The sequence below is a fragment of the Hylobates moloch genome, unplaced genomic scaffold, assembly GCF_009828535.3.
Source record: "Hylobates moloch isolate HMO894 unplaced genomic scaffold, HMol_V3 SCAFFOLD_14, whole genome shotgun sequence".
Lineage (NCBI taxonomy): Eukaryota > Metazoa > Chordata > Mammalia > Primates > Hylobatidae > Hylobates > Hylobates moloch.
Window position 1 is genome coordinate 88,114,705 of NW_026652289.1, and position 25,977 is coordinate 88,140,681.

The 25,977-nt window shown below is 40.0% G+C and overlaps 1 protein-coding gene across 7 annotated transcripts in view; it reads left to right on the forward strand.

Moving 5' to 3' along the window:
* The window catches only part of GABRG3 (gamma-aminobutyric acid type A receptor subunit gamma3), a 561,917-nt gene that overhangs the window by 331,111 nt on the left and 204,829 nt on the right, over positions 1–25,977 (forward strand). For all 7 annotated transcript variants that reach the window (XM_032176338.2, XM_032176339.2, XM_058427378.1 and 4 more), the window contains 2 exons: positions 20,401–20,621; positions 22,366–22,448. In XM_032176338.2, coding sequence (XP_032032229.1) covers positions 20,401–20,621; positions 22,366–22,448 — 304 coding nt within the window. The remainder of the gene's footprint in view (positions 1–20,400; positions 20,622–22,365; positions 22,449–25,977) is intronic.

A 25,977-nucleotide genomic window follows, 5' to 3' on the forward strand; every position in this document is an offset into this window, starting at 1 on the left:
TATCAAAACCCATGGAAATTTAACAACATACCTTTACATATGCCATGGACCAAAGAGGAAGTCTCAAGGGAAATTAGAAAATATTTTGAAATGAGTAAAAACAAAAAATACAGCATAATGAAATTTGTGGAACTCAGCTAAAAGACTGCTTAGAGAGAAATTTATAGCATTAAGTGTTTATATTAGAAAAGAAGAAAGACCTCAGATCACTAACCTAAGCTTCCACCATTAGAACTGGAAAGCAAAGAGTAAAACAAACTCAAATCAAGCCAAATTAAGAAAATAATAAAGAGTAAAAATCAATGAAATTGAAAACCAAGAACAATAGATGAAATTAGTGAAATCAAATCTAATTGTTTGAAAATATTTGTAAAATGCATTCAAGACTGACAAAGTTAAAAAAAAAAAAAAAGACACAAATTACCAATATCAGGAATTGAAAAGAAATGGGACTACAAGGCCTTCCAGGATAATAAGGGAGCACTGGAAACACCTCTATGGGAATAACTTCAACAACTTAGATGTAATGGACCAATTCTTCCAGGAACACAAGCTATCAAAGCCTACCCAAGATGAAATAGATCATAAGAATGGTCTTATGACCATGAAAGTGATTGATTTCATAGTTTAAAAAAATGTCTTAAAAACCTACCCCAAAATCTGAAAAATAAACGTACAGGCCCAAATTTGGTTTCACTGGTTAATTGAATAAAATATTTAAAGAAATTAGACTAATTCCATAGAATCTTTTCTAGAAAATGGAAGAAAAGGAAACATATCCCAACTCATTTTATGAGGCTGGCATCAACCTGATACCAAAATCTGACAAGAAAAAAGAAAACTACGCAATATGTTTCATGGATATATATATATATATATATATATCCACACACATATATATCTATATACATATATCCATTTGTGTGTGTGTATATTTATATACACAAATACAAACTATATTAACAAAGTGATTCCAGCAATATATAAAAAGCGTAATACAAAGCACCAAGTGGAATTTACACTAGGAATACAAGACTAGTTCAGTACTCTGAAAATAATTAATGTAATTGACCATATTAATAACCTAAAGAAGGAAAGCTGCACGGTCATAGAAATTTAAACAGAAAAAACGTTTGACAAAATACAGCATCTATTCATGATAAAAACTCGCAGCAAACTAGAACAGAAGGGAACATCCGCAACCTAAAAATTGGCATCTAGGAAAATCTTAATAGCTAAGAGTGTACTTAGTTGTGCAGCACTGAATGCTTTTCTCTTAAGCTTAGTGGCAAACTCAACATTCCTGTTAAACAACCTAGTAGAAGTTCTGGTCAGTGGAAAAGGCAAGAAGAAAATAAAAAGTGTACAAATTGGAGAGGGAGACATAAAAGTGCCATTTGTGGAAGATATGACACTCTATATAAAAATCACAAGAAATCTACAAAAAGTCTCCCAAAACTAATAAATGAAGTTAATAAATCACAGGATATAAGATCAGCACTCATTAATCAGGTGTATTTCTTTTTTTTAAAAAAATCAATTTATTATCTTATAGTTGTGAAGGTCATAAGTTCAAAATGGGTCTTACTAGACTCAAGTCAATGTGTCAGTGGAGCAGAATTCGTTCAAGAATGGATGGTTGAAGAGGTTCTGGAGGCTCAAAGAGAGAATTCATTCCTAGGCACTTTCTGCCTCTTAAAGCCACCCACATTCCCCAATCCATGACTGCATGACTCTGACCTCTGCTTTTATTGTAAAATCTCCTTCTCTGCCTCTGATCTTACTGTTTTTCTCTTACATGGGCCTCAGTGATTACATTGGGCCCACCCAGATAATTCAAGATAATCTTCCCATCTCATGGTCTTCAACTTAATCATATCCAAAGTACTATTTGCCAAGTGATGTAATGTATTCAGATTCCAGGGATTAGGACACAGACATCTTTAGGGACTATTCTGTCTACCACAAGTTGAAAGAGTTCTTTACATATTCTGATATTATGGATTCTAGAACCTGACAAGGTGTATGATTTGCATTTTTTCTCCCATTCTGTGGGTTGTTTTTTCACTTACTATATGTCCTTTGATACACCAAAAGTTAGAATTTTCATAAAGCCTAATTTATCTATTTCTTCTTTGGTGGCTTTGCTTTAGGTGTCACAACTATGAGAGTTTTATAGTACTATCTCTAACTTTTAGGTTTTTAATACATTTTGAGCTAATTTTCCATATGGTGTAAGGCAACAGTCCAGTATCATTCCAATGTCTCTGCATCATTAGTTGAAGGGACGATCTTTCTCCACTGAATTATTTTGGTACTCTAATCAAGTATATTTCTATACAGTAGAAACGCAGACTGGAAAGCAGAAAAATTTTAAAACATCATTTAAAATAACTCCAGAATTGAAATATTTAGGTATAAATGTAACAAAATGCGTACAGTGTAAGTTTATAGAAAACTAAAAACTCTAATAAAAGATATTTAAAAAATAAAGAAATAGAGTCATACTGTCTTCAAGGAATAGAAGACCCAACATAGTAAACATGTCAACATGTAAATTCTCCATAAATTTATATATGGATTGTGTGTGTGTGGTGTGTGTGTTTATATATATAAACGTATATATAATATAAACATATATGTTTATAAATATTTAAACACACACATATACACATGCACATACATATGCATGTGAATTGTGTGTGTTTTATATATATAAATGTGTGTGTGTATATATATATATATATATATATACACACACACACACACATACCAATTTAAACCTTAGCAGAATTTTTGTAGATATGGATATTTCACAATGTATTTGGAAAGGCAGAGGGACTAGCCTATGCAAATCAGTTTTGAAAAAGAACTAGACATCTACATATAAAAAATGAACTTTGACTTAAATACCTTAAACAAAAAACTTGGTAAAAGGCATGAACAAACACTTTACCAAAGAGAATATAAGGATGACAAATAGGCACATTAAAAGATGTTTAACATTCTTAGCTATTAGGGAAGTGCAAATTAAAACCATGACATGATAGTGCTACACACCTATTTTAACTTCAATAAAAATTGCTGACAAGAGCAAGGAAAGTAATAGATGTGGAATAACTTGAAATTTTGTAAATTGCAGGTTGAAATACAAAATTGTACAATCACTGTGGGAAACAGTTTGACATTTTCTTATAAATGCTAATCTGTTCTAAAATATAACCCAGTGGTCCATTTCTGGATATTCAGGCTAGAGAGATGAAAAATTTATTTCCACATAAAAACCTGTACATTAATATTTATAGCAGCTTTACTAATAAGTGCTAAAACCTGAATACCACCCAAATGTCCTTAATGTGATGGGTGGATAAAGAAACTGTGACACAACTAAACAATGGCATAATATTTATAAAAAATAATGAACTTTTAATATATGTAACAACTTGGACAAATCTCAAAGGCATTATGCTAGGGAATGAAGCCACACACAAAATGTTGATACTATAGTATTCCATGTATATTCTATTCCCTCCCAACAAAAAGAATCCACTCACACACAGAAAAGTATAAGGCTGGAGAACTGATCAGTGGTTGGCAGCAGTTATGGGTAGGGAAGGGGCAATGACAAAAGGATAGCAGAAGGAAGTTTTGGGCGGTGGGTGATAGAACTATTGTGTGTCGTGATTATGTTGATAGCTACACAAATATATACATGTGTCTAAAATTTATGGAATATCATGTATGATACATCAATGGAAAAAGTTAATGTATGATATAAAAATAAAACTTAAAAGATACTATTTTCACTAGCATCAAAAACATTAAATGTCTAAGAAAAATCTAGTAAAAGATGTGTATTATTCTATACAGTTAACTATAAACCATTAATGAGAGAAATTAAAAGAGACCTAAATAAAGGTCAGCATATCTACATTTATGGTTTAGAAGACTCTGTACTGGAAACAAGACAATTATCCATAAACTGATCTGCAGAGTCAATGCAACTCCCTATCAAAATTTCAATGGTTTTCATTTTTTGCGAAAATTTACAACCTGATCCTAAAATGTATATAATATGTAGATGACCAGAAATGGCTAATGCACTTCTGAATAAAAAGAAGTTTGAAGAACTTGCTTCACTGGATATCAATGTTTATTAGAAAGCTACAATGAGAAGGATAGTGGTACTGAAATAAGGGTACAATAAAAGTCAGTGCAACTGATTAGAGTCTAGAACAAAGCCAAGCATATATACACATTAGGTTGGTGACAAGCATGGCAGGCAGAGCAGTGAGGAAACATAGTCCTGTGAATGAGTAGTGTTGGAGTAACTGGATGCTCTTATGAGAAGAAAAGAAAACTTGTCCTCTACTTCACACAACACCCAATTGTAGTAGATTATAGATTTAAATATAAAAGGCAAGAAAACTTCTGAACATAAATAAGCAGGCCTATTTTGTTGACTTCAGAGATAGAATTTAATAGGATTTTAAAAGCACTATTCACATGAGTCTTTCCTGAGCAAGATGACAGAATAGGAAGCCCTGGACCCTCCTTCCACCCTGTGATCTCACCAATTCAGCAACAAAGCAAGGACAAATTTCCTGTGAAGTCCAGAATGCACAAACTGCCTGAGAGGCTCCTGCACCCTAGGTGAGCACAAAACTACCCACATCAAAGTCAGTAGGGAAATTTAAGACACCCTCTTGCCATAATCCCTGCCCTTGGCACTGTGCCTTGTAATTGCAAGGAAACCCCCAGCTCCCAGATTTTCCTTGGGGAGGGAAAGAGATGAACTATGCATCCAGAGCCCCACTTTGCTGGGAGATACCTGGAGGACGGGCTTCTGTCTAGCCTGTCTCAGAGTGCTGATGCACCTGCATAATCTAGCTACCCGCAAGTAAGTGAGAACAGAGATGACAATTTGATCTAATATGCAGCTAGTCGCCACAGCCTTCCCTCCAGCTTGATGCAGACCAAATAGCTGAAAAAAAAAACAAAACAAAACAACAACAATAAAAAACACACACACAAAAACCCAAATGTCAGTTTCTCCCTGGGAAGGGGAAAAAAAGTTAGACAGGGAATCCAATGATTCAACTTTTCTGGAGGTGGCCTGAGGAACTGACTTATGTCTTGCTTGTTCTCAGAGCACCGATGGGACACAGTATATTCTAGATGCCTAGGGGCTGCTTAAAACCGAGAAAACAGGTTGGACTAACAACAAAGGTCGGAGAGGCTCCCAAAATCTCTGCTTGGGCTGATTATAAGGGTCTTTTGTATGAGGCTAGTCTGTGAATATTGGGAGAGGTAGCTGTCTTATCTAATGTGCAGACAACACAGAGAGCCAAGGAAAATGAAGAAACAGGGTAATATTTCCCATACAATGGAAAAAAATAAATTTCCAAAAATTGACCTTAATGAAGTGGAGGTGCATGATTTGCCTGAAAAAAATTTAGAATAACTATTATAAAGATGCTCACCAGGGTAAGGAGAACAATTAATGAATAAAGTGAGAATTTCAACACACAGAAAATATAAAATACCAAATAGACATTGTAGAGCTGAAGAATAATAACTGAGCTGAAAAATTCACTTGAGGGGCTTAATAGCAGAGTAGATCAAGCAGAAGATAGAAACAGTGAACATGAAGACAGGTCACTGAAGATTATTCAGTCATAGGAGCAAAAAATAAGAAAAGAATAAAAAAGAGTAAAGAAAGCTTCAAAGATTTAAAAGACATTGTCAAGCAGATCATGGATTGTGAGAATCCTGGAAGAAGAGAAAGAGAAAGACCAGAAAGCATATTCAAAGAAATAGTAGCTAATTTTTTTCTAAATCTGAAGATGGAAATGGTCTAGATCCAGGAAACCCAAATGACACTAAATAAAATGAATCCCAAAAGTGCATACTGAGATACATTATAATCAAATTGCCAAAAGTCAGAAAAAAAGAATTTTGAAAAGCAGCAAGAGAAAAGCAAGTTGTCACACACAAGGACACCCCCATAAAACTGTGAGTGGAGTTTCCAGCAGAAACCTTACAGCCCAAAAGGGATTCAGATGATATATTCAGAGTGCTAAAAGAACTGGAAGCCAAGAATACTATGCCTGGCAAAACTGCCCTTTAAAAATGAGGGAGAGGTGAAGATGTTCAAAAGCTGAGAAATTTCATCACTACTAGGCCTGCCTTACAGGAAATGTTAATACCTTAAAGATGAAGCCAAAAGACACTAAACAGCAACATTATAACATAAGAAAGTAAAAAAATCTCATTAGTATAAGTAAAGATATAGACAAATATAGACTACTATTGTAATAATGGTGGGTAAATCACTTTTAATTCTAGTCTAAAAGTTTAAAAAAGTATAAAATAACTATAACTAAAAATATGTTTATGGGTCCACAATATAAATGGATGTAATGGACTCACTTTATATTTAAAGACATATATAGGCTGAGAATGAACGGTGGAAAAAAAAAAAACTCCATGCAAATGGCAACCAAAAGAGAGCAGGGGTGGCTACCTTTATATCAAGCAAAATAGACTAATTCAAAAATGGCTGCAAGACACAAAGATGGCTGTAATGTAATGATAAAAGAGTCAATTCATCAGAAACATATATATATATGTTATATATATATATATGTTTTATATATATATATATGTTTTATATATATATATATATATATATATCCAACATCAGCGCACCGAAATACATGAAGCAAACATTGATGGAACTGAAGGGAGACACCGATAGAAATACATAATAGTAGGAGACTTTAGCACCCCACTTTCAATACTGGATAGACCAACCAGACAGAAAATCAATAAAGGAATAGTAGACTTAAACACTATAAATCAAATGGACCTAACACGAATGTACAGAACATTCCACCCAACAGCAGCAGAATCTACATTCTTCTCAAGTGCACTTAAAACGTTCCCCAGGATAGATCACATGTTAAATTACAAAGCAAGTCTCAACAAATTGAGAAGAATGAAATCACACCAAATATATTTTCCAACCACAATGAAATGAAGTCACATCAGTAGCAGAAGGAAAATGTAAAATCATAAATATATTAAAATGAATAATTCTGAACAAGCAATAGGTCAAAGAAGAAATCAAAAAGGAAGTTAGAAAATACCTTGGGACCAATGAAACAAAAGCATAACATACCAATACTTATGGGATATGGGGAAAGCAATACTGTGAGGGAAGTCTTTAGTAATAAACAAATAAACACCTACATTAAAAAGGAAGAAATATCTGAAGTAAACAACCTAACTTTACATCTCAATGCGCTAGAAGAATAACAAACTAGAGCCAAAACTAGTAGAAGGAAGGAAATAAAGATTAGAGGATAAATAAACAAAGAATAGAAAAACAATAGAAAAAATCCACAAAACTAAGAGTGTTTTAAAAAGATAAACAAAATTGACAAACCTTTAGCTAGACTAAGAAAAGAAAGAAAAAAGAAGCTCAATAATGAAAATCAGAAATAAGTAAATGGGATTACATCAAACTAATAAGCTTTTGCACAGCAAAGGAAATGATCAACAGAGTGAAAAGGCAACCTATAGTGAAGTCCTACAATTTGATACATACAATATTAATAAACTGATTTAAAAATGGGATAAAGTCTTGACTATACATTTCTCCCAAGAAGACATACACATTGCCAACAGGTATATGAAAAGATGTTCAACATCACTAATCATCAGGGAAATGCAAATCAAGATCGCAAGGAGTTATCACTTCACATCTGTTAAAATGGCTATTATCAAAAATTCAGAAGTCAGCAAGAGTTGGCAAGGATGTGGAGAAATTGGAGCCTTTGTACACCGTTGGGGGAATGCAGAATAATAACAGCCACTATGGAAAACAGTATGGAGATTCTTCAAAAATTAAAAATAGAACTACCATACAATCCAGCAATTCCAGCTTTGGCTATTTATCCAGAAGCATTGAAAAGAGGGTCTTTCAAAGATATCTTAGCACTCCAGTGGTTGTTGCACCAGTAGGAATAACCAAGATATGAAAACAACGTAATGTCCATTGGCAGATGGCTAAAGAGTATGTGGTATATACATTCAATGGAATTATTTAACCTTTAAAAAAGAAGAAAATTCTGCACTATGTGACAACACAGTGAACCTTAAGAACATCATCTAAATGAAATAACACAGTCACAGAAAAATAGTTATAGCATGATTCCATTTATATGAGTTATTTAAAATAATTACACTAATGTAATCAGAGAGAACAATGGTTGTTGCCAGGGGCTGCAGGGAAGGAGAAATGGAAAATTTCTAATCAATGAGCATAAAGTCTCAATTATAAAAGATGAATAAGTTCTCTAGATCTATTGTACAACACTGTCATTGTATTTAACAACACTTAAAAAGTGTATCATATGCTTAAAATTTGTTAAGACAGTAGACCTCATGTTAAGTGTACTTACCACAGTAAAATAAAATTTTTCAAAACCACTACCTATAAGGTGAGTGAATGAGAAATTGGACTTTATTAAAATCAATGTCTTTTATTTTAAAAAGAATTGAAGAAAAGCAAACTACAAGGTGAAGTTATGTGCAACATCTGTAAGTGATAACAGATTAGCATGTCATTGAGACTTTTCTTTTAGTGAACTGCTTCAAAATTGTGCTGAGTGCTTACTTTACAGTGTCTAGATAAATCATAGGTTAAATAATGTAATGCCTTTAGCAATCAGAGAAGCCAGAACTCTCTTGAGTAGGACAAAATATACACATTAAATACAGAACTACAAATCTGGAAGACTCATCGCAGTTTTTGAAATGTATGATGTTTCATGTATATGTAACCATTGCAGTAGAAGGTCCTGGCAAAAAATACAGTGATGTGTTTGGAGACACTTTAGGAAAACGTATTATATAGACATATTCCCATTATCATGAATGTTAGTCTTGGGTAATTGGACTTTGGCAAATTGGACCCTGAATACTAAGAATTTTCTTCAAAGGCATTCTTCCTCTTATAGTGACAGACACAAGCAACATTATTTTTATTCACAGTATGAATACCGTATGAAATCTTGCACTTTAAAATAATTTTGGTAATACCCTTTTTGTGAGATGCATTCATTATGCAACTGTTCACAATTTGCAAATAATTAAAATGTTCTTAGATTTATGTGATGATTTCCTATGAAGCCTATTTGTAGCTTATACAAGTATATATTCATTTACTTCTGTTTTTGATGTTCATTTCTCCTTTTGTAGCTCAAGCTACTTTGTATCTTTGAAAATATCCATCTCTTGGTCTTTGTAGATGCAGCATTCTACGTTATTAACATAACCTGGCATGAGTTCTTTTTGTAAGCGTTTGTCTGATGCAACTTGACAACTTTGAACGCTATTTTCCTTCTATTGTACTTGTAAATTTCATTTCCTTATTCTGCTTTATAATTAAATGCTATTTTCAGCAAACATAAAAAATGCAAAAATGGTTAAACTGTCTTCAAGTTGAAAAGAAAAGGCGTCTTTCTTGACACCATCTTTGGATAGAAAATTGGGAAGTCACGAAGACTACCTCACAAGGTCATTGGTCAGATTAAAGAAATAATACCCACCAAATAATATAGTAACTGCACAATAAATGTCAACTGCTCATGATTTAAAGTGTTTAAGATTATAGTTCAAGAGTATACTCTATGCTTTTAACTTATGAACATTTTTTATGTGGGAGAAATTCCCCTGAATGATGAGGAATTTGGTTCATTTTACGTGGATGGAGTTTCCAGCATGACATTCAATTTCTATCAAGGCTATGGCTGTGAAACTAAGAATGTGGTTTCATTAAATGGTGCTTTTAATCTCCATTAGTTTATGTGAGAAAATGGTAGATTTTGGTTTTTTTTCATTCCAGTTTCATTTCAGTTTCCAAATTAAATGCCCTTCTTAAATATTTGCAGAGAATCTGAAAATTTTAGTGACAGGAAGATTAACAAAGTCTCAGCAGTGTCTTGTGAGGTCACGAAGTACTGTCTATTGTCTATACAGAAAAACCTTCTCACTTTTGCTAAACCTAATCCCTGAATTCATGGTTTGCACTGCTTAGTTGATCCATTTGTCTTTCTAGGTAAGAGGTGTTGAACTCTGGTGCCCTTTGGACCTCCTCTCCATCTTTATAATAATTTTCCTGGCCTCTCCTTGTGTATTTCCACCCCTCTTCCTTTCAGTCCATGCCAGCTCGCATTCCTTCTATGTTTCTGTCCTCTTAGCCTGGCATGGCAACTCTGACTCCTGTACCCTCTCCACGGTGGCCTCCCCAGGGTGCCATCTTCCACAGGACTTGCAGCCAGTTGACACTGCCCCCCAATTCCATGGCAGGGACTGCTGGGGAGAAACGTCAACAGCGTCTCCTCTGAGGAGCAGCTCAAGCTAATCCTGTTTGTTTTTACCAGGTGTAGTCGTGGCCTTCTAGTATGCAAGCCTGGGAACCTGCTGCTGCCATTTCCTGTGATGGCCACTGTTTCTCTTTCTCTCAGTTTCTTCTTCATCAGCCAGACTCAGCCAGACTTCCTTCAGAGGGGCTTTGTGTTTGAGAGGCCTCACTAGGAGGCCCATCCTCATCTTTGGAAAACTGGCCGGTGTCACAAGGCAAGGCTAAGCATGTTCAGTCTAAATATTTTTTTTAAAAGAACATTTCAGTCTGAGGGTAAAACTTGATTTGGCAATGTGATTTAACTTGGGATGGTCACCGACTGTGACCAACTTCACGCTGGTGAAGCATTTAGAATGACGTAAATAATTTTCTCATGGAAAAATCAAACCTTTTGGAGCTAAAAAATAAAAAAGTGATTGAGAGGTTTTTTTCAAGACATCCCAGATAGGGCATCATTTTCCTGATTTAGACCCTGCAAGCAAGAAAGGCTTGGAAAGACTTCTGCACATCCTTAGCTCATGCAATGTAAATCTGCCACTGTTAACACATCCTCAATACAGCAAACACTCACTGCATTCAAAACACGGAACACTCTAAAGTGTGGAATCCCGAGTTTTTGCCATTGTTGATAGGATAAAGAACCCATACCCATTCTTCAAGGCTACAAAAACCCTAAATTACATACAATAAAAACCGTGCTCCTGTAAAGCAGCTGCTACAGCTTCCCTTATAGAGTATTAGAGTAAACCAGCCCCATTCTACTGCTCTCATGATTCCCTTTTGGGTGGCAGGGCACACTTATGAGCACTCTGGAACGGCACTCAAAGCAGGAGCTCCTGGGAGCCTGTGTGTTTAAATATTAAAATATAACCCAGTGTGGAATTGGAATCATTTTCTTCAGGCACAGGAAAGCCACATCATTTTTTTTCTCCTTCCACTATTACCTGTATAAGGCCTTGTGTAAAACTATGTCCCAAAGAGATTTACTTCTTTAACCTCATCAGTAATACTCATCATTAATACTAAGGGTCCCCTCACATGGGACTTGCACCCTGCCAGGGAGGTGGGGGAAAGACTGTGAGTCCCACCTCCGTCCAGTAGAGCTACCTTGGGATACCATGTGATGATGCTCTGAATCACTAAGGGGAGGCCTCAGTCCAGCAGCTAAAGCATCTGCTTCTGATACAGTCAGAAATTCCAGCCCATCCCTAGGGCCGATTGTGCCCAGGGAACATTGCGGATCCTCAAGTCAGGTTTCGAACCAGTGCATTTACTGTTGTTTTGTTTTGTTTTGTTTTTCCTGGAGGGAATTCAGATGTTTGCAATATGTCCTCTTCACACTGTTTCTAGCTGTGGATCACAGGCAAGTAGTTCCAGGAATTGGGGCTAGTACTAAGGGCAGAGCTCTGCCTCCTGCCTCCCTCCTCCTCTCTGGGGGTCTAAGGGTCCAAGGCGAGCCTCTGACTATTGCTGAGTACAGTCATTGGAAACCATTTGGACCGGAGCACAGAAGCGTGGTTACCAGGACCTGGGAACAGAGGAAATAAGGAGATGTTGGTCAGTGGTCCAGACTTGCAGTTAAGTTCCGCAGGCCTAATGTACAGCAGGGAGCCTATAGAGAATGCTGTGTTGTGTACTTGAAATCTGCTAACAATATTGTATACTTGTAACTGGCTAAGAGGGTAGATCATAAATGTTCTCACCACCATAAAAAAAAAAAAAAAGGCAACTGTGAGGTGATGGATGTGTTAATTAGCTTGATTGTGGTAACGATTTCACAATGTACACGTATGTCAAATCAGCACATCATGCACCTTGAACACAGAGAATTTTTATTTGTCAATTCTAGCTCAGTAAAGCCAGGGGAAAAAAAAAATGTCTGAAACCAACAAGGGCTCCAATGAGCCTCGGTCACTGCTCTCTTGATGATGTGGATGGATGGCTCTTCTTAGTTCCTGTCTGTAGAATGGGGATATTCATATTGTTGTGAACATTGGGTAGAGTGGGGATATGTCAATTATTTGGAATGTGGACTGACTCCTAGTAATTTGTAATAAGTGCAAGTTATTACCGACACAGGTCACTGCTGACCAGCACTGTGGTGGGGCAGTCTCTATGCAGAATATGCGGATAATTGTGATACGGCAGTTGAAGACATAGAGTGTTAACATAAGGAGAAAAAATAATGAGTAATACCATGAGGAGGGGCAGGCTGTCGGCAAATATGCCAATGCCACGGGAAGATGGCAGACGGGAGGATGGAGAGGACCGGATGAGGCTGGATAAGAGGGCGTCCAGGCATGGGCAGAGCACAAATGGGACGGGGAGGAAGGGAGTTCTGTGCCGGGAGGTTGCGCCAATGCGTGCACGATGGTGGCTATAGTAATGGGTTGGTTTGTAAGCAAGCACGATACACGGAGCCTTGAGTGTCATGCAAAGAATATTAACCCTAATTCTGTAGGCTCTGGGTAGCCATGATACATTTTTGAATAGCAGCATATATAGTTGAATATAGTTGGAGAATATAGCATCCAATGGGATGCGAATCTGAAAGCAGTCAGTGGGTTGGGGAGGGCAGAGGGAGGATTGCTACACAAGAAAGCAAACCGAGAAAAGGCAGGATGTCTATAGCAACGTGTGAGGGGCACCTGCTTCCACCAGGGGGTCCTGGCCCAGGTCTGCTAGCATCACCCAGTTCCCAGGGCCTCCTAGCCAGAGGCGAAGTTACCATAGAGCCTGTAAAGGTAAAGCCCGAGGACGCCTCACTAGCAGAAGCCTTCTCCCAGGTCTTGGGGAAGGTCATAGCTGTGTGTTCACTTGGTCTTTTACTGCTTGTGATATTTACAAGTGCAAGATGTTTTATACAAGGCTGCTGTCTTTCTCTCCTCTGACGTCCCCTGTCACCTGCTCCTTTTATTAAGGGCAGGTGATTATCACCCGGCTAAGGGGACGCTTTCCAAACAAGTTTAGTGGAATATGGGGCACGGCGACTTCTGTCTAGGATGAAGTGCACCCTGATGTTATTGTCTCTCAAAGGTCAAGGGCTCCAGAGGTGTGAGTGGCATGAAGGAGAAACGTGGAGCTCACGGCTCGTGTATGGGAGCCCCAAACTTTACACAAAAGAAACCTGAGGCTTTTTCCACACTGCAGAATCCTAAACATGCGGGTCCTATTTCCAATAATGCCACAAGTTTAAGTCAACTTCTAAAAACTATTTATAACGTAAATCTGCTTCGCCGTGCTGGAGGAAGTAAATATATTCTGAGTCTTGCTCCTAAAAAATAATGTTATTAAATCATTGTCATGGAAAGTCGTGATCAAAGAGCTTGCAGCCAAAAGATGCAGGGCAGGTGAGTGTGATGAAGGAGGGCCGGTGATCAGATTAACAAAAATAAGATCTATTCCTTTTAGATGTGATTTTTGTGGTATTTTAAATATTTAAAAATATTTATGACATTTTTCTCATTAGAAACAAATACTGATTTTTCATAATTCATATTAATAATTTGTATTAATGTTATAATTTTGCATTCTTTTCCTAAAAAGGGCCTGGGTTGCATTAACATCAGGTGACTGACATGGCCTCCTCAGGGAAGCCATGTGCCCCTCTGTGACAACAGGGCGTCACTCCCTGCTATGCTTCCCCGGGCCTGTCACTAACCCTTCACAACTTGCCCTCCTCGGAGCGGCCTTGGTCCTCTGGGCCCTGATGTGGCTCTCTGACTGCTGCACCCCTCACCTTTCCAACTTCAGCCTGGTGGTCTGGGGACCAGATGTGGCCTCCAGCACAGAGCTCCCGTCTCACCAACAGGGCCTCCTTGTCTGCAGGTGTCTGCCCTCCCCTGGGGCGGGGCCTTCACAGGGTGCAGCAGACCCCGCGGTGCACCTGTCCTCAGGGGTTTTAGTCTTTATATAAATCTTTTTTTTTTTTTTTTTTGAGACGGAGTCTTGCTCTGTCCCCCAGGCTGGAGTGCAGTGGCACAATCTCGGCTCACTGCAACCTCCGCCTCCTGGGTTCACGCCATTCTCCTGCCTCAGCCTCTCCGAGTAGCTGGGACTACAGGCGCCCGCCACCACGCCCGGCTAATTTTTTGTATTTTTAGTAGAGACGGGGTTTCACCGTGGTCTCGATCTCTTGACCTCGTGATCCGCCCGCCTCGGCCTCCCAAAGTGCTGGGATTACAAGCGTGAGCCACCGCGCCCTAGCACAGTGCCCCACAAAGGACTCTTAATAAGGGAGGCGCCTGGGCTAAGCTGGGGAGAATGCTCAACCAGGCGGCCAGACCTTGGGAAAATCCTTGTGCCTGTGAAGCAGGGACAGGCGCCCAGGGAGAGAGGGAAGCCCACCTTCAAAGCCATGTTTCCCAGGACAACCGAATAAATAACACCTGCAAGAAACAAAAAACATATATTTGAGTTATGCTTCCATACCTGAGAAGGAAGAAATAAAAATGGTTTTACTCTAATCACTGCATTATACATTGTTAGATAAGAAACCTGAACAATCTTTAATTAACAAAGGCCTATTACTACCATTTTGTAAAGAAAACAGCCAGTGGCTTCTTTTCCTGATTTGTTTATCTAACTCAAGCTAACGAGCTGAGGCCCAATAGGGGGAAAGAGGCTTTGTCCCCCAGCAAGTGTCTCCTGCAACCAGAATCTCAAGGTTCCCATCCTGCTCTAATCTCCTTTTTTTCATTTGGTCCTCTTCTTTAATAAAGGAAGGGGGAAAAGTGTGAGGAAATAATTTCCAAATTTTCTAGAAGTTACAGATGGATATTGTGAAGAAGCATAATTTTTCTTCAGTTTTCTTAAAATGCTCCACGTGTCGTGGTAATTCATGGCTTATTTGGAAATTATTGAGCTCTGCAGTGACTGAAACAAATCATGAACTTGGGCTGTTCACCAGCCTGATGATTTACATTGGAGGGTCTGCACAAGTTTCATCTGTTAGTATTTCAGACACATTAATTTCATAGCATTAAGGAATTATATAGAATATTTTCAGATAGACATTGTAAGAATTTTTTTCTTTGCAAAAAGGGAGGATGATTAATGCCATTACAAAGTAAGTTTATGAGAGAAATAAAAATATTTCTCTGTGGGTGGGAAGTGTTTCTTCAACATTTAGTCAAATGTAGACACAATAAAACATCCACACCATGCACAGCCTTACTCTGTCTTAAAGTGGAGTTCGTGGCAAGATTTCAGAACGAAGAAGAGCTTGCACCCAGAACACTGTAGGATGATCCCCTCTGCTACAGGGAAAGAGTACGATCTTGTGTGGGACGGGGGTGGGGATTCCCGCCTTGCTCTGCAAGCCTCCACCTCATGGATGGTTCTCGAATACTGCGTGCAGAATTCAGACCTATGAAAGTCCTTCCAATAATGGAAGATGGGACATAGGAAGAAGTCATCCCATCATGTTCTTCTTGCAAAAGTAAGATAGAGAAATGAGAAAAAAGTGGAAAATTAGTTTCAAGAGGGAAAGGCTAACTCTAGGCAGGGATATGGAAATGTAAAATTTTAGAGTCAGAAGAGTCATTACATTTAATCCAATCCAACACTGGCATTGTACGTATGAGGAGACTGAGACTAAGGAAGGTAAATGATGTCACACAGTTTATGAACAGTGTAAATGTGGAGGACACTTCTGCCCTGGGGTTCTTCCACACGCCCCGAGTCTAACACCCAGACTCCGCTGCTGTGGCCCCTCTCAGTCACATCCAGGGAAGTGGATTTGGGCTGCAGTTTAGAATAGTTGGTACTTAGTAGTTGTGTGACTGGATGAAAGTTACTCAATGTCTTAGGCCTCAGTTTACCCTTGGAAGGAAGGGTGGTCACTGTCTCTGTGTCAGGAATCCAGGCGCCTGGCACAGAATGTGCCTGTGCCTCCTGGGAGGGATGCTAGAACACGCCTTCCATCCAGCTCTGTGTTCTCTCAATCTCATACTGCATCTTAAAGTGCTTTATGGGGAAGGGGCACAAACTGCTCCTTAATGGGGATGGAGAGAGAAGATAAGGAGAAAAAGGGCGAACAAGAGGGCCCTGTTTGCCAGTCACTCTTTGCCTTACCTTGTGTATAGAATAAAAAGGCTCATTCAGAAATTGTTAGTGGAGGGTCCTGTAATTCAAAATATTTTTGACATATTGAGTAATGTTGGTAAAATTCTTCAAGTTTTCTGAGCTTCAATTTCTCTGTTATACTTAGGTTAAACAAACAAAAAGCTTTGAACAATTTCAGATTCTTTCCAAAATTCAGATGGGGCTTTTGTAGAGAATATTGGTTACTTTGACATTTTTTATCGCGTTGGTAGGCCTTGGATATGCTTGGGAGGACATTTTCATCCTTCTCGTCTCATTCCTCATTCCAGTAAACTAGTGTTCAAAGAAAGAATGGAGTAAAACTTAAAAATGTCCATATATGCCTCCCTGACCATTCTCACATACTGAATTTTAGTTAAAGTATCGAGTGTGTTCTCTGTGCAAATACAGCCTATTACACATTTTAGTCAGAAATCATCGTTAAGCCCAAATCCTGCCAGGATGGAGGGAAGGCAGCTGTCAGCTCACAGTCTGTTCTGCAGGGATGCCTTTGAACTTGCTGCTCCACCATCTATATGCCTGGCTCACGCTATACCTCACTGAGATCTTGGCTTCTGTATGGCCTTCCCATGTCCCTAGCACCTGCACACCCCAGTACCCTTTCCCTCCTTCCCCACTCTATCAGTCTGGATGGACTCCTCTGACAAACTGCTCTGGATGCTTCTCATCCAGGGCACGTGGTTCATGTGAGTCAGCAGAGCTCTGCTCCACACAGTCTCTCAGGGCCTGAATGGGTAAGCAGGTCCCACATGGGCTCTTCCAGGGCCCTCCGAGGAGTGGCACGCACCACTCTGCTTGTGTTTCACTTTATCATGAGTGATGTGGCCACACCCAGCCCCAAACGGGGAACAACAGTTCTATCACATGCCTGCAATCAGGGAAGCTGCGGTATTTGGCAAACAGCACCAATGACTATCATGATCTGTATCTAGCCACTGAATATTAGCTTCTGTCTTTCTCATCAGAGAAAAATACACTTCTCCCATCTTCAAGGGAGGCAACTCAAAAGGTCAACCTTGTCCTGGCCCAAGGTCAAGGTTATGTATATATGTGTATACCTGTCCTGGTAGAGACATCAAGTCTGGATGTGGTTTTCTTTGATCCACTGACCTGTAAACTAAGAAGAAGACCTATCTGACCTCCCTCCCACTCCACACGTGCAGTCTATGTACGTAGGTGGAAAAGGGCCAGCCTAAGTCCCCACTGGGCAGATCCTGATGGGCTGGGTTCCCGGAGGTAAGGTTTTTCTTAGATTCAGCTCTAATTCTTTCCCTAGGGTGGGGCTCCTGAGGTATGTTTTCCCTCTGACTCTTGCCTCCATTGTCTGGGAATGTATTCTTTTTCCATTAACCATTTTTGCCATGGTAAAGTGGGCATTGGATAATACACCTCCTTTGGGGTCCAAGCAGAGGCTGCCGTTTGCCCATGAAAGACAGGCAGGCAATGGTACCATTCAATCTCAAGTAGTCATTTTTCTTCCTGACTTGTGGTTCCTTTGGCAGAACTTCCTTAAAACCGAGCCAACTTTCTACCTGAGGCCAGCTTCACATGTGCACAGCCGCATTCAGAGTTCTTTCTCTGTGCAATGCCAAGAGCTGCTGTGCATCTGTGCTTCTGCAGGCCAGTACCTCTCCCTCTCCCCGGCTTTACTCTGAGCCTTTCTCTCTAAAGTATAGGTATCTGGGCCCTACAGCCTTCAGTGGAAGGGCCACACCTTAGTTTCTTTCCCTTGAGCCGTATTTGCATAATTAAAGACCTTACTGGGTGGCAGCCTAATCCATTTAGAGGCTTTAGCAATGGGTATGATTATTTCTGCTACGTTGTTTCAATGGACTTTGGCACTGCAAGTTGTTCTTGATGTTCTGCTGTAGAGATGAGGACAAGAGGCCCTTGCCTCTCCCAGCCTCGCCAGACCCCAAGTGTGCTTTGTCTTTCTTTCCTCTTTATAACAGCTTTCAAACCACCGGGTTCTTTTGGAGATAATTTCCTTCCTGTGATAACTTACCAAGCACAGAGGATAGCAGTCAACACATGCTAATTACCATTCCTTTTCCAACCTCTGCCCAGAGAGCTACCCGCTCCTTAGACAGATTCCGTCCCATTAGTGGTTTCACCCATGCATGACACCAGGTGTTTGGCCTCCAGTCCCACATTCCTGAGCCCTAAGCATCAATGCTACCTGCTTTCGTTTCATTTCACCACTCTTTGGACCCCATTTTTGTATCAGTCAGCACATGCTAGGTTATATGACAGAAGCACACACATGCACACACTCACACACACACACACCCCTTCACTGTGTGGCTCTGGGTTCAGAGTCTGTCAGTGAGAGGCATGCCATGTTTCGGAAGGCAGGAATGAGGCTGAGGCCATTCATCCCCAAGGGCACATTCAAACAGACACATGGACCTGGGAGGGTCCATCTGGTTGCTGAGATGCCACACGTGACCTGCCATGGCTGCTGAGCCTCGAGAGGCTTCTGGAAAAGCTCCCTGAGAATCTGCTCCCAGCTGCTGCTTTTCTGCCGTTTGCTCCCCCAACTACGCAAATGCTTATGCAAGACTGACATTGCCTGTTCCATAACTCCTCCTATGCTGGATGCCTGGATACCTTTTGTTTCCCCTACTTGAATCCTTAGTAATACACCAGCCTTATTTTTGTGTGTGGTGTAAATGACCACCAGCATATTTATTTAAGCCCTGTCTTCCCTGGATAGAATATAAGCTCTAGGAGGGAGGGGGTTTCTTGTTGGCACAGTGTTGGGTCTTCCTTGCTTTGAAAAGCCTGGCATACTCAGTGAAGCAAAGAAATGATGAATGAATGCATTAGTTAATGAAAGACCAGTTGAATTATAAATCTGAGATTGAATTACCTATCACAGAAAGATTCTTTCATGGGAAACTCAGTGGAAAGGGTAAATATGGGATTTGTTGAGAATCACAAAATTCAGACTCTGCAAAAGTAATACATTTATAATATCTAATACATAACAAAAATTATGAAAGATATAAAAATCCCTTAAAATCAGCCTCGACATCCTTCTTACCATGAACCTAAAATAATTCTTTAAACTGTGATGAGGGGAGTGGCCTCTGAGGCAGCCCAGTCTACAGGCACTTCTTTGGGTCTCCTAGAGTGCCCCTAAGATAGAATCAGTCCTATCCTAACCATTTGATGGCTGCAGCAAAGTCTTACGGGGCACCGTGAATACTGCAGTGACTTCAACCCTGGGCCTTTGCCTCTGTAATTTGTACCTCTTCAGCCTGCTCTTGGAATCGGCATGTGGCTTGGGTGGCCGTCCTCTCTATAGTTCTTTGTTGTATTTTATTTCTTACTTTTCTTTTTGTTTTGCTTTTTGTTTGAGAAGACTCAAGTACAAATAGTCATAATTATTATATGAACGAATATGAATGGATCACTTGCTCTCTGCCAGGCACTAAGGGTGCTCATTTAATCACTTCCTTTTATCTTCGTAACACCTTGAGGAGGTGGACACTATTATGTTCCCCATTCTATAGATCAGAGAACAGAGGCTCCAGTAGGTCCTGCTACCTGTCAAGCCTAGGGTTTGCCTCCACACCCTGAAATAGATTCTACTGTCTCTCTTAGCCCCTCTTCACACTTCATATATTTATTGGAACTTAAGATTTATAGTATGTCACATAAGGTTACTATACTGTTGACAATAATATTGGTCATCATTCACTGAGGGCTTGCCATGTTGAACCAGTCTCTATCAGAAAGAGAATTGGGGAGGTGAGGATGTCAACATGGAGAGAACACAGAACATTTGACAAAGAGAACAAATTATACAGAACATTTATTAATAGAACTGCCTTGTCTCTCCTTCTGCTCTGTTTCAGGAATACCAAATTGACATATTTTTTGCTCAGACCTGGACAGATAGTCGCCTTCGATTCAACAGCACAATGAAAATTCTTACTCTGAACAGCAACATGGTGGGGTTAATCTGGATCCCAGACACCATCTTCCGCAATTCTAAAACCGCAGAGGCTCACTGGATCACTACACCCAATCAGCTCCTCCGGATTTGGAATGACGGGAAAATCCTTTACACTTTGAGGTAAGATGCTGCATCAACCTTTGATTATTCCTGGTTTAAAATGGGATCCTTAATTTGAATCATTGTAGGAATGAGACCCTATTTTCATCTCTAAGTCTATCCTCTTTCACTTTTGACATACTACAGCATCCTGAGAAAGTTTGCCCTCATATGTAAAAATAAAGGCATACTGATGATCCACAGAGAATATAAGCTCATTTCTTCAGAATCCGTTTCTGCTGGAAGTAGGCTGTGAAAGTTACTCCTAATAGATTTACACCATGGGTCCTCTCCCCTAGAAAAATACAGATGTCTTGGTGCACTAATCAACAAATGTAATTAGAGTAAATCTGAGACCACAAGGAAGAGGGGCAGAGTCAGCCCCTTTTCCAGCACATCCCTAAGGGAAGTGGCAGCTTCCCTGGAGTGTGTCCTCCTGGAGTCAGGGAAGTCTTCGACAAAACCCAGAGAGGTAAGGGAAACTGAGCCTCCAAGAAGGGAACTGACTCACCCACAGTCACCACTGGGAGCCTGTCTCTCCCAGGTCTCTCCGCCAGGATGGTCAGAGTCTAACTGAACACACAGCAACACAGCACTAGCAATGATGGGCCCTCTGCACTCCTGTCTGCTCGCCCAGCACAGGGACTGGACAGTCCCTCCAGCAGTGTCCTCTGAGCGGGTGGTGCTGCTCCAGAGGGCACTGCACTCCCTTCTTCCTGACGGCTCAGAAGCCCTGAGTGCATCTAGGCTTTGCTCTAACGGGTTCGCTCTCACTGCCCCAGGGCACAGGGCTCCTTCTTGTACCGGCTCTGTGGCTACATCTCCCTGCTCTGCTCTTTCTGCCTCAGGGCTTGACCCCTGTCACTTTACTCTCCTTACCCATCCCTGCTGGCTTAGCTCATCCATCCTGAGAATGAAAGCTGTGTGCATACTGAGAATTCCCACAAGGAGAAATCTGATTCCTCACATTAAATAAATGTCCACAGCACACACACAGGCACAGATGGACATTAAAATAAGCAGACGGTGAGAGAGCGTTAAAGTTTCAGGGAAATCCTCATTTTGCCAGGGAGAGAACAATTACAGCCAAAAAAAAAAAAAAAAAAGCCACAGCTGGGAACCATGCTGATGAAAAACGTTGAGAGCTGGAGTTTGCAGAAGTTGTCTCCTCATCAGTTGTGAAGCCATACACCGGAGACTCTGACATGACATGGAGCCTCAGCAAGCCAGGGCGAAGACCCGGCCAGTTCTGGGACCCCGTGTAGACACTGAAGTATGGGGCTGCTGCCCTGGGAGGATGCAGGGACCCCATTTGGCAGAGCCACCACCTGCCTAGTGAAATAGGGGGCAGTTGTCCAGGAAATCCCCCGATGCGTGCATTAATTTGGCATAATAGCTGTTTAGATAAACACACCAGTTTCCAAATGGAGGAAGGATTTAATTCAAACAGATTGAAAACAACAACTTATAAAACAACAGTTGGTTTTGTCTCCTCTCTGACTTGGCGTGTATTTCTAGACACGGTTGGAATTTTACTAACTGGAATTCTCTGTGCCGCTGATAGTTAAAAGCAAAACAAAATAACCCAACATGAAAGCAACACAGCACAGTCTCACCGTGAATGGTTCCCGGGCCAAGAGTGAGCCGCACATGCTGCCCTGGGTGACGGAACAGCCCTCTCCATCCCCACATGGGGTGCCATAATGGCTGCCGGCCTTGCCCTGTGCTGTGTGCTGAGCTCGACTGACACTTGGCTTTTTTGCAGGCTCACCATCAATGCCGAGTGCCAGCTGCAGCTGCACAACTTCCCCATGGACGAGCACTCCTGCCCGCTGATTTTCTCCAGCTGTGAGTACCAGTCCCGGCCTGGGGTGTGCATGCTGTGTGAGGGATGCCTAGCCTGGTGCTGCTTCTGTCAAACAGTCATGCGATTGATCACAGTGTCCCTGCACACACAGAGAAAACTGATGATGGTTTCAGTATTGACCACCTGGGCATTTTCACTCTAGACCTTGTCACATAGGAGCCATGTTACAAAATAGATGATCTCGATAAGGCTGTGAGCAACTTGACCATTGACATGGAAGGATTCAGAAACTGATGAACCATTGATTTACCAAAGACCCTTATGCTAATGAGCTGTGCATACTATTTGGAAGTATACAAAATTCCTATGTAATATTTTAGATTTGGCATTATCTTTTTTTAATTTATTTTTAATTTTTATTTATTTATTTATTTATTTATTTATTTATTTATTTATTTATTGAGACTGAGTTTTGCTCTTGTCGCCCAGGCTGGAGTGCAGTAGCACAGTCTTAGCTGACTGCAACCTCTGCCTCCCGGGATTCAAGTGATTCTCCTGCCTCAGCCTCCTGATAGCTGGGACTATAGGCACGTGCTACCACACCCAGCTAATTTTTGTATTTTTAGTAGAGACAGGGTTTCACCATGTTGGTCAGGCTAATCTCGAACTCCTGACCTCAGGTGATCCACCCACCTCGGCCTCCCAAAGTGCTGGGACTACAGATGTGAGCCACTGTGCCCAGCTGATTTAACATTATCTTAAAGCAAGGTGATTTGTCTACCAAGTAGAAAGATACAAATTTTTCTTTAATTTTACTTATATTTGTCTCATTGAACCATTGTAAGATGATTTAATTTTTCATAGTATTTTATCTTCCAACATTTTACTATGGTAGATATCACAGTTAACAAGTAATCCTTTACAAGTTCTTAAAGACAACATCAACTGCTTAGTATAAGAGTACATATAAAAGGAATATCAAATATCAAATCTATTTATACAATTTTTAAGTTAAAATCAAAATGGAAAGATATTTGATGAATGAATTTACAATGGGACATTTTAAATGAATTAATCACAAGTACTTATGTATGAATCATAAGAATTCAATTTATTGTATTGGCTTTCTTTAAAATTGCATATGGGGCCGGGCGTGGTGGCTCACGCCAGTAATCCCAGCACTTTGGGAGGCCAAGGTGGGCGGATCACGAGGTCAGGAGATCAAGATCATCCTGGCTAACACGGTGAAACCCTGTCTCTACTAAAAATACAAAAAATTAGCCAGGCATGGTGACAGGTGCCTGTAGTCCCAGCTACTCGGGTGGCTGAGGCAGGAGAATTGCTTGAACCAGGGAAGCAGAGGTTGCGGTGAGTTGAGATCACACCACTGCACTCCAGCCTGGGTGACAGAGTGAGACTCTGTCTCAAAATAAATAAATAAATTAAATAAATAAATAAACAAATAAATAAATAAATAAAATTGCATATGGAACATGACAAACAAATCTGATTAAATCTCATATAGAAGTTTTTGTGGCTTTCTTCATTGAACGTTATAGGTTTTTCCCTGAACCTTCAAATGTAAAATATGTTCATCGCTTATTTTATTTTTGTTTCTGCTCCTCGCATGTGTGGGGCCCGTGGAGGCCCAGGTCCAGATCCGCAGAGACCAGCAGAGCTCTGCACACCATGCACGCGTTCTCACTGGAAACCTTATTTCTTTCTGTAATAGCTTCCCTCGTTCTGTCATACTGTAAAAATGTGTTTAAATCATTCACAGAGCCTTTTAAGTGCTCAGTTCCAGGAGGGGATTATGTGCACATGGACTTACACAATACTGCCAGAAAGAAAAGTGCTTCTATAAATTGTTTTAAAAAGATTTTTATAGAAATAAAATAATTTAAATTCTTAAAGACAATTCACACATAGTACCCAGGGAAATATGTGAAAGTGAATGCCTTCCTGGAATTAGTTGGCAATGAGCATAAAGTACTAGCAAGAAATCTGACATAGTAGTAAAAATGGTTTGTGTGACCAACCACATCTATTTCCCTATTTCTGGTGTGTTGTGATAGTGATGGGTGGTCAGAGTGAATGTAGGAGCCAGGGGCTGGACAGTCTTATATATAGTGTCAGAAAGTGGCACTTTCAATGCATGAGCAAAGAAAAGTTATCATATCTGAAAATCAGGGAGTGGCAGGATCAAATTCATGTTCAGCAACAGTATGAAAGATCTTATAAGAGCAAAACTGGATGTACACAGTTATATACCTATTGGAATGGCAAAAATCTGAAACACTGGTAACCTTGAATGCGGTGAGGATGTGGGGCAACGGGAACTCTCACTCATCGCTGGGGGGATGCACACTGTCACAGCCCCTTTGGAAGACAGCTGGGTCATCTCTTACAGAAGTAGACATATTGCTACTATATGATCCGGAATTTGTACTCCTTGTACTAGATTAAAATCCCAAAGTTGAGATGCCATTCCTTTAATTAAACTTTCAACAGTAAAATAATTAGTGCCCCACTGTTGACTCTTTATTGTGCAATGTTAAATCCTGGGACACTGGTCACACTAATGCATGGCACTGCTGCTGTTAGCATGTCTTGAACCTTATCTTTAAAACGCTATGTTATGAGAAGTATGCAAGTAGCATATATCATTACTCTATCAAACAACAAGTAAATGATTTCTGAAGTTCAGTTGGATATCTATGGGCAAAAAAATAAGCTTGAACTTATACGATAGTTAATTCCAAATGAATTGAGGCCCTAAAATCAACATCAAAACACAATATATTAGAAAAAATACATAGGAAAAAATATTCATGAACTAAGGCTAACAAAGAGTGTTTATACTTGACACTGAAAGCATGATCCCCCCCTGCCGAAAAAAAGTGATAAATGGGACCTTGTCAAAAGTGAAAACTTTTGGTCTACCAAAAGCTTGTCATGAGGTTGAAAAGGCAAATTAGGCTGGGAGAAAACACTTGCAAACCAGAAGTCTGATAAGGCTTGAATCTGTGATATATAAATAACTCTTAAATAATTTCTTTTTATGACTGAACAGTATTATATGCAATACCATGATTTGTTTGTTCATATTCTGATGGGCGCTTGGCTTGCTTTCACCTTTTGACTGTTGTGACTGCTATACCCATTGGTAGACAAGACCCCTTTTGACTGTTGTGACTGCTATGCCCATTGGTAGACAAGACCTTGCTTGAGTCCCAGCTTTCAGTTCTTATGGGTATATTCCTAGAAGTGGAATTGCTGGACTATATAATAATTCTATATTTAATTCTCTGAGGAAATGACAACCTGTTTTTCATAGCAGCTGCACCACTTTACATTTTCACCAGCAATGCACAAAGATCTTAGTCTCTTCACATCCTCACCAACACTTACTATCTTTTCCCTTTTTATTGATAACAGCCATCCTAGTGGATGAGAAGTTGTAGCTCATTATGATTTTGATTTGCATTTCCCTAATGACTAAGGATGTTTTAATACATGCCATACCAGGGATGTTCAGATGCATGCTATGCCTTTGGAAACATCATTTAA